The sequence below is a fragment of the Ipomoea nil genome, unplaced genomic scaffold (assembly GCF_001879475.1).
Source record: "Ipomoea nil cultivar Tokyo-kokei standard unplaced genomic scaffold, Asagao_1.1 scaffold2957, whole genome shotgun sequence".
NCBI classification, from domain to species: Eukaryota; Viridiplantae; Streptophyta; class Magnoliopsida; order Solanales; family Convolvulaceae; genus Ipomoea; species Ipomoea nil.
Window position 1 is genome coordinate 2,236,044 of NW_017619385.1, and position 9,742 is coordinate 2,245,785.

General features: G+C 36.8%; 2 protein-coding genes across 2 annotated transcripts; both read right to left on the reverse strand.

Annotated features, from left to right (window-relative positions):
- Nucleotides 1-493: 493 nt before the first annotated feature.
- Nucleotides 494-2,415, reverse strand: LOC109162711. The gene is made up of 3 exons (XM_019311396.1): nucleotides 2,054-2,415; nucleotides 1,474-1,683; nucleotides 494-1,247 (listed from the first exon to the last, which is right to left on the reverse strand). Exons 1-3 carry the CDS (start codon nucleotides 2,413-2,415, stop codon nucleotides 494-496), a joined length of 1,326 nt encoding a protein of 441 aa, XP_019166941.1.
- Nucleotides 2,416-2,555: 140 nt separating this feature from the next.
- On the reverse strand, nucleotides 2,556-3,320 carry LOC109162712. Its single transcript, XM_019311397.1, has one exon. It carries the CDS (start codon nucleotides 3,318-3,320, stop codon nucleotides 2,556-2,558), a length of 765 nt encoding a protein of 254 aa, XP_019166942.1.
- Nucleotides 3,321-9,742: the final 6,422 nt, after the last annotated feature.

The following is a 9,742-nucleotide window of genomic DNA, read 5'->3' on the forward strand; positions in this document are numbered from 1 at the left end:
AATCCCCCCAAAACTATTCCAGCATGCTCTAGCAACGCCACACTGCATAAAAAGATGATCCGTAGACTCCAAATCCTGAGTGCATAAGCCACAAAGCAAAGGGCACTGTACTTTCCTGCTGCTAAGGTTCACTGCTGTGGAAGAATATCCCTGCATGCTTGCCAGACCAAAATTTTGACTTTTGGGGGAAGAGATAGCTACCACATGTTTGGCCATTTAAGATTGTGATCCATAATCATTTCACCAGATAATGGTCTGTAACAACTTTTTACAAAGTAGATCCCTTTCTCTTCCTTGCTCCAATAAAGCTTATCTTTATGCCCAGAGGTTGGTAAGGGGATATTCAGAATGTTATCCCTATCTTCCTTCTCAAAAATATCATCAATTAATTTTTCATCCCAGCCAGTCCCATTAACTTTCATAAGGGAGGAGACCTTAGCTTCATTGAGATAGGGTGGCATCGATGTCTTTATGAATGGAGACTGTGAGTCTGTTAACCAAGGATCCTGCCACACATTGATAGAACTTCATCACCCACCCGCCATTTACAGTTGTCTTTAAGGGCCCCTTGAGCTTCCATAATGCTACACCACACAAATGACGGGTTTGTACCCAGCCTGGCTTCTAAGAACGAGCAGTGCCTAAAGTACTTAGCTTTGAAAACCTTTGTGACAAGAGAATCCGGGTAGTGCATGAACCTCCATCCTTGTTTGCCTAACAATGCTAAATTGAACTCTCTCATTCTCCGGAATCCCATTCCTCCACATGCTTTTGGTTTGCAAAGATCTTTCCAGCATTTCCAATTTATTCCTTTACCATTCTCCAAGCTTCCTTTCCACCAGAATCTGTTAAGGGAATTCTCCACATTCCTACAGAGATCTTTTGGCAGAAGAAACGTGCTCATTGCATATGTCGGGACTGCTTGGAGCACATTTTTAATTAAGATTTCTCTGCCTGCACGAGATAAAAATCTATTGTTCCAACTCCTTATTTTGCTCAGAATCTTGTCATTTATAAATCCCAAAACTTCATTTTTTCTTCTGCCAACTAAAGAAGGAACGCCAAGGTACTTTCCTCTCTGATTTCCTTCCCCAAAGCCAATAATCTCTGTCACAACTTCTCTTGAGGGCCCATCCACATTCCTACTGAAGGTAAGATCAGACTTGCCCAAATTAACCTGTTGCCCAGAAGCATCCGAGAACTCTTCTAAGATAGCTTTTAGCACATTGACCTCATAAGAATTTGCTCTACAGAACAACATGCAATCATCTTCGAAAAACAAATGTGTGATTTGAGGAGCCCCCTGGCTATGGATACCCCATGAAGATTCCCACATTGCTCTTCTCTTTTTATCATCGCACTCAATCCCTCCATCAAAATGATAAATAGATAAGGGGATAAGGGGTCCCCTTGTCTAAGACCTCTTTCAGGAATGATTGGCCCAAGTCTTGACCTTCATGGAGCACTGTAAACCTCACAGACCTAATACAACCCGAAACCATGGCCACAAAATCATTACAGAAACCCAGTTTTTCTATAATTCCCTCCACTAAATCCCAATTGACTCTGTCATAAGCCTTGCTCATATCAATCTTCATCCCCACACTCCCCATATTCCCACTGGTCTTTCTGTTTAGGAAATGATTCGTTTCATAGGCTAGGAGGATATTGTCGGAGATCAATCTACCAGGTACAAAGGCACATTGGCTATTTGAGATAATGGAGCTAAGGAGGGGCTTTATTTTATTTGCTAAGGTCTTGGCAAGGATTTTGTAAACAACATTACAGAGGGATATGGGTCTAAGGTTAGCCATAGAAACTAGGCTAGAAATCTTTGGAATAAGGACTATTTGGGTGTTGTTACTCCCAGAGGGTAGGGACTTGGATATTCTAAATTCCTTACAAAATCTCAGCACATCACCTCCCCACAACATCCCAATAACATTGAAAAAAACCCGGGGTTAAACCATCCGGTCCCGGAGATTTGTCACTCTTCATCTCAAAAAGGGATTTTTTTTTTTTTTTTAATCTCATCGGCACTAAATTTTCTAACAAGCAAAGTGTTTTGGATTCAGATATTTTCCTTTCAAAACAATCCAGAACGGGTTTAAGAAAATGAGAAGACTCATTGAACAGAACATGGAAGTACTCAGTTATAAGCTCATTTAAACCATTACCTCTGTCAGCCCAGGTACCATCACTTCGCTTCAACTTTGTAATTCGATTTCTTTGCCTTCTCCTCCGAACCGCATTGTGGAAAAAGGTAGTATTTTGGTCACCATCTTTGAGCCAAAAGATTTTTGCTCTCTGCTTCCAGTAGCCGTTCTGCTGGTCAAGGGCTCGCAGGTGCTGGTGTTGGGCTTCAATGAATCTGCTACAGCTCCGAACATCCCTCCTACCCTTCAACGACTCCATCATTCTCCTCCAATAATCAACTCTATTTTGGAAATATTTTGTCAAATGCCTCCCCCACCTCCAGATAGATCTACCACAATCTCAAAACGGTCCAGTAGCCCTTGCGTGGAGTTCCAACTCTGAATCACAACATCCCTACACTATCCTTCCTTCAGCCACAAATTCTCGAATTTGAATCGTCTCATGCTCTGACTAAACGATGGACTCTCCGTCTGAATCAATAGAGACATGTGATCACTACGCGAAGTGATAATTGACGTCGCTATCGCCCCTCGAAACAGATCCCTCCAAGCATCCGAAACCAAAATTCTATCTAGCTTTGCTTGTATCCAACCCGATTTGCCCCGAGATTTCTCCCAAGTAAACTGGTGCCCTTCGAAATTGAAATTAGTCAGGCCACTCTCTTCTACAGCTTCTCGGAACCCGTTCATGAGCCATCTTGGTTGGGGGTTGCCACATCTCTTCTCGTCTTCATGCATGATATCATTGAATTCTCCAACAACAACCCAAGGAAGGTTATGTTGCATGGAGAGCTCCTTGAGAAGATTCCAGCCGATATGCCTCCTGCCTCTATCTGGTTCGCCATAGAAACCAGTTACACGCCACTTCGTCTTTCCATCCCCTTCCACAACAAACACATCAATGTGTCTGTCCGAATAACTTTTAATTTCAACTAGTGGGCTCACCCTCCAAAGGCAAGCAAGCCCACCACTATGCCCCCTACTCTCCACAACTAACAGACCATCAAAACCAATTCTCCTCTTAATGGGCTCTAGTTTTCTTTGGCCCACTAATGTTTCAATTAATATCACTATATCTGGCTTCTTTAGGTGGATGAGATCCACTAATACTTGAACTGACGTGGGATTGCCCAGCCCACGGTAGTTCCAGACTAAAGTTTTCATTGGTCTAGGCGGGCCTGGGATCCAGGACCCGCCTCTAACACGTTTTTTTGGTTCACATCTTCAACACACTGATCCAAAACCATGCCCACCACATCAATAGGGCCCTCTCCTTCCACACCAACCGCCTCATAAGGGTTAGGCCCAGTCATTCCAACATCTCTTTTTCTCCTTTTTTTGCTCTGCACTCAAAAACCCCATTTCAGGCCCTAGTAATTGACTTTGATGTAGCGTGTCAAACATAGCTGTCTTAGCATTAAATGCTTCGCATGCAGTACTGCTGTCGCCGGTAGTCTGCATATACTAGGTATTAGTCTGACCAATATTCTTTGGGTAAAACGTTTGTCCGGGTAACTTCACTCCTCCTCGTACCTCGGCACGCGAGCTCCCCATCTATTGCTGTTCACCGGTGCCGGTTGCATCCCCGATCGTGCTCCTCGCCGGCCTTTCCTTCAGAAGCCACTGGCTTCCAGAGGGTAGGGATCTTCTTCCCAAGGCTCTCAGCCCAAGACCATAAGCCTTCTCCTCTTATTTCCCATCATCATCAAACTCATCAAGGCAGTGTATTTCTCCATGTCCAAGCCGACCGCAGATGAAACAAAAAGTCGGGAGCCTCTCGTACTTGCATTCCAGCCATATACCGTCTCCTGATGCCGGTTGTATTCTGACTCCTTTCTTCAGGGGCTTGGTTATATCGATACGCACTCTAATCCTTATGAACGCGTTCCATGATCCGTCAAAGTTGGAGATATCTGCTTTAATGAACACTCCCAAGTGCTTTCCTATCGCTTCAGCGTTCCTCAAAGATGTAAGTTGTCGAGGTATTCTGTGTATTTGCACCCAGAGCTCAGTTGTAGTCAGGTAAGTATCAAACGAGGATTCTCTTTCTCCCAAAACCTTAAGAACCAGAAGGTTTTGATCATAAGACCACGGGCCATTTTTCCAGTATCCTCATCATATCCTTCTTTCGGAAGAACTCAAACAAGTAGAGGTTGGGGGCTACCTCATTGACCATCATACCATTTCCTGGTCTCCAAACCGCTGCCAAGGTTTCCTGCATATAGTTAAGCTTTATGGTCTTGTGTGTCAGGAATGTGCCCACCAGTGTGAACGACTCCTCCTCAGGTAGGGTTAGTATTTCATCCACTATAATAGAAATATCATCAACTTAAATGTCTTGCTTGTTCTGGATATCCTCAGTTGCCCACATTGGTTTTTTGCCTCTACTTCCGGACGCCATGACCACACCACACTGAAAGAATATGGGGACAAGGAGAAGGAGGAAGACTGGGGAAGGATGAGGAAACACAGACCAAAGAAAAGCAGTGAAGCAAAGTATAAAGCAAACAGGATGGTAGTTTCACAATAAATTCATCATAAATGACACAAGATACGGGAAGGCAAAGCTTAAAGAGCAATAATGCTTAGATCCGAGGTAGGTAGACGCACATTAATGGGCAGAGAAACAAAAACTTGCCATCAGAGACAAGAAGGAGAAGAGAAACTTGCCATTGGGGACCCCAGAGTGTTAATTCCCTGATTAAAGATTTAATGATTATTTAGTAACATAGTTAAATTAATTGGCATTAGTTGATTGTAGAGAGATGTTTGGTAAATTAGTTATTAGTTAATAGTTGATTACATGCAAAATGATTTTCTAAAAAAAGTTCGATCGAAAAAGTTGCTTTGAGCAGTTTTTTTTTTAATTTTTAATTTTTTTTAGCATTTTGGAGTAATAAGTTGTTACAAAAAGTTAATTACTCAAACACTTATAGGTTGTTTAACTAAGACAAACAACTAACTATGTTACCAAATAGGGCCCAAATCTAAATAAAGATGCAATCTTTACCATGTCTTTGTCCAAAATTGGCCTGGCATGGATAAAGGTAGGCATGACAATTTGTGTATACGGGTTCGTTAACGGGTCGATAGGATAGCGACACGAACACGATAAGATTAAATACGAACACGACCCGTTAAGGTTAACGGGTTGGGAGAAATTCTTAACACGAACACGATTTGTAAACGGGTTGACACAATAGACACGTTTTGTTAATAAGTTTTGGATCGTGTCGACACGATATGACATGAAACCCGTTAAAACCCACTAAACCTATTAAAGTATTTAGATTATTTGTAAAACTTCCGCCTTCAGGGAGTATTTAGTGATCTAATGGTTGATTCTTGAAGCCTTAGACAATTTCATGCCATAAAAGAAATTAAGAATTAAGCTGAAAGCCGCCAAGCACCTTGTGCATGACACATTTGTGGTTCCCTTTGAGGGAAGGTCACAAGATTGAACCCCAATGGTAGGGTATTGACTCTTTGGACTGCAGTAGTTAGAGAAAGTATAAAACATATACTACATCGTAATAGAGTCAATAGTATTAAAAAACGTTTAATATAACATGTATACAATACTCTTATAAGAAAAGGGTATGCTTGGTACATTTCAAACATTTTTTTTATTTAAAAATATCAAATTTGGTCAATTTTAAACAAAAGTGATCAAATTGATGGTTAAGAACCAAAAGTGAAAATGCCGCTATAATCCTAAACCAAAATTAAAGTGGCATTATTGGAACTGTCAAAAGTTCAACAAACAATTTCAAACCTTTGTATAAACTTATCCAAATATTTTTTTAAAAATTGCAACGTCAAAAGTTTGACTTGTGTAATAAGTGCACCATGTTAAAGAATTATAGATCAACTTTTTATCTAAGAGTCAAGCTCTGCAAGTGTAACTCAAATTGAATCCAAATTAATAAGATGAAAATATTGAATGGTGTATGAAAAAAGCATAAATGCTTAGAGGTTGTAATAAATACATTGAAAACAAGTTTATCTTCTCCCATCAAGGTTGAATTTCCAACTCCAAGGATCTCCACACCCAACTTAACAGAGCATTTAGGAGGATGTAAATCACAATGAAACCATCTAATTATCTAAATTCCCACGTGATTTTTTTTTTTATAGAATAAAAATAACTAAATAAGAATAGAACTTTCCAAATTCCAAGTCTTTTAGGGTTTTTACTTTTTACTTTCCTTTTATATTAACGGATTAAACGGGTTCTGGATTAATCCGCTAAGACACAAAACATAACATGCCTGTAATGAGTCAATCAGTTAACGACTCGAGACACGTTAAGGCTAAATGTTAACCCGTTATTTTTGTGTATGATTTTGTGTCGTGTTAACGGATCGTGTCGATAATTACCATGTCTAGATAAATGCAAAATCACATTTGCCTTTGTCTAGAGGAAGAAGTCTTTTGGCTATTATGGAGTGGAGGATTTTAACTCGGTGTCCAAAACTCTAAATTAGTACTCCGTAAAAATTATTCACATGAATTGCCACATGAGGACAAATTATTGTGTGGACCATAAATATTATGTACATTTTTAATATATTAGAAGTACATTATTTTTGTACTGAGGGTACATTACTTTTGTACTGAAGGTACATTATATAAAATAATGTACCCTTAGTATATTAAAAATGTACTTTCAAAAAATGTACCCTACGTACATAAATAATATACCCTTAGTATATTAAAAATGTACTTTTTATCTATGATCCATATAATTGTGTGGACCATGGTCCATGCAATAATGATTGCACATGAGTAGCAACCAATTTTACAACTTATTTCAGTTTGAGGATAATTACTTTTTTTTTCTTTTTTTAAATAATAATAATTTAAAAGTGTTAGAATCTTATTAACATTTAATATTTATATATTTATGCTCAACACATGAGAATATAAAGGTGATGTTTATAATTTTGGGGTGTAAAACCAATGGTTTCTCTAGTCAAGAATTTTGGATACTAATCTCTTTGTTCCGGCTCAAGCTCTACTTCAATTTTCCCCGTGGATTCTTCCTCTCTGTATTGACGTTTAATTTGCCTTTATTTATTATTATTATTTTTGGTGAGTCTTGTATCCGGTGAACCAATTTAGTTCATATACAGATGTTCGGCAAATTATTGTGTGTTGTGTGAATCACGGTTTAAAATGATGTCGTTTTGATGTAAAAAAAAAAAAAAAAAAAAAAAAAAAAAAAAATTCTTTGCTCTGCGCGTGTTAGAATAATGAACATTCTGAAATAAAATAATATATTTTATGAGTTAGACTAATGTACTTTATATGTGTTAGAATAATGAAATTTCTGTGGTAAAATAATGTATTTTATGAGTTAGAATAATGTACGTTATATATTAGAATAATGTATTTTATGAGTTAATAATGTATAATGTATTTTATGTGTTAGAATAATGGAATTTCTGAGGTAAGATACTGTATTTTATGAGTTAGAATAATGTACTTTATGTGCTAGAATAATATATTTTATGAGTTAGAATAATGTATTTTTGGACTGTGGTCCACACAATAATGATTGCAGATCTTCTATTACCATTCGAGCGTTGGAATCCAAGTTTAAGCTCCATTTAAGCTCAATCATATGGCTTTACCTTTCAAATTCATTTTCAGATTATTATTTTTTTGTGAAGATAATTTTTTAACATGATAATTCATTGATTCAAATTAGAAAGTAGTACACCGGAGAGAAAGGAAGAACATGAAGAAAATATAAAACAATCTGACTTAAACATGGCTTCCCTAACAAGTAGGTTGACATCCTTGTTTGTAAATCGATTAACAAACGAAAAGCTAATTTCAAAAAAAAATTCTAGCTATTTGCTTGATGTCTTTAAGGATTAGATGATCAAAAGAAGAGGTTTGACTCAAGTTGTTTAGGCCTGATTAAGGCGGCTTTGACTTCATTACTTTCAATCCTTCGTAAAAGGTTTTGATTTTGGGCATCATATCGTAAATACTCTATTGGATACAATCACTAAACAACTTCATGTCACCTTAAGAAAACTTGAAAATGTCGGTGAAGTAATTTATTGATCGATTGGGTGCAATATAGTAGAATGCGGAACAAATAAAAAAAAAATTTGTTATAGATCGTCCTTAAGGATTGGAGGTCTAGTTAGCTAAAGAAAGATTTATGCACAAGCATCAAGCATGAAGCATTTGATGGAAGCTAAGCAAGCAGATAACTAGATGGTAGCATGATAAGCATAGAAATGAAAATCTAAATCTAAAAATATAATAAGTCTCAATTAAAGTTATATTTCTCATTTATGTTTATATTTTTTTAATGCTAATCATTTTGTACATTGTACTTTTAGAGTTGTACTATATAATTTTTTGGACAAAAATATCTCTACTGTTATAACTTTTGTTATCTTTTCCATTATTGTTACTATGCACATGCATCTACCATATATTTTCTTATATTCTTTAATGATAATAATATTTGTAGATATTATATACTGGATTACTATATAAATTTGATTTCATATAGATTTGAATTAGTAGTGATTTGCTAGTTTTTTTTTTTTTAAATAATATAAATATTGGTCATATGTTTTTGCAAATCGCGCATAGATAAGACCAGTAAAGGAATAAAGACAATGAATTAAAAGGTAGGGGTTAAAATGGGCAAATTATGCCCTGGAAACGTGTTCATCGAGAATGGTGAATACAAGGCCAAACGACGTCGTTTTTAGGCAAAAAAAAAAAAATTCGCGGATGTGGAGTTAACGGCGCGCGTTGATCAAATTATGAATTTTCTTTTATGAGATTATGAATTTTCATAAAATTCATAATCTCATAACAAAAAATTCATAATCGCATAACAGAAAATTCATAATCTCATAACAGAAAATTCATAATCTCATAACTGAAAATTCATAATCTTATAACAGAAAATTCATAATCTCATGGTTCCAAAGTGAATGTGTAGGCATGGTTCCAAAGTGAATGTGCAGGCATGGATTTTCATAATTTATGAATGTCCGTGATTTCGGACGGGAATGTGTAGGCATGGTTCTAAAGTGAATGTGCAGGCATGAATTCATAATTTATGAATGTCCGAAATCATTGTTCACCTCAAATTAAAGTGAAACTGCAAAAAATTCATAATCGCATAACAGAAAATCCATGAATGGTGAACACGGTTCCATGGCATAACGCTCCGTTAAAATGAGTATTTATTGGTCTGATGCCATCAAACAGAAAATTGAGGGTTGTGAAACTTCACTTTCGGGTTCAAGACTACCAACACCAATTTGGTGGCAAATTATATCGTGCACCAGGGTGTACAATGCATTTGCGCTCTGAGAGTTTATGTGTATTATATTAAGAGTTTATCTGTATTACATTAAGAGTTTATGTGCATTATATTAAGAGTTCATGTATACAATGTTAAAAATTTATGTGTATTATATTAAAAGTTTATGTGTATTATGTATTATGTTAAAATTATATTTATTATGTTATGAGTTTATGTGTATTCTACTATATAATTATGTACATTCGAAACAAGGGATTTTTAGGGCGCACAATACAAT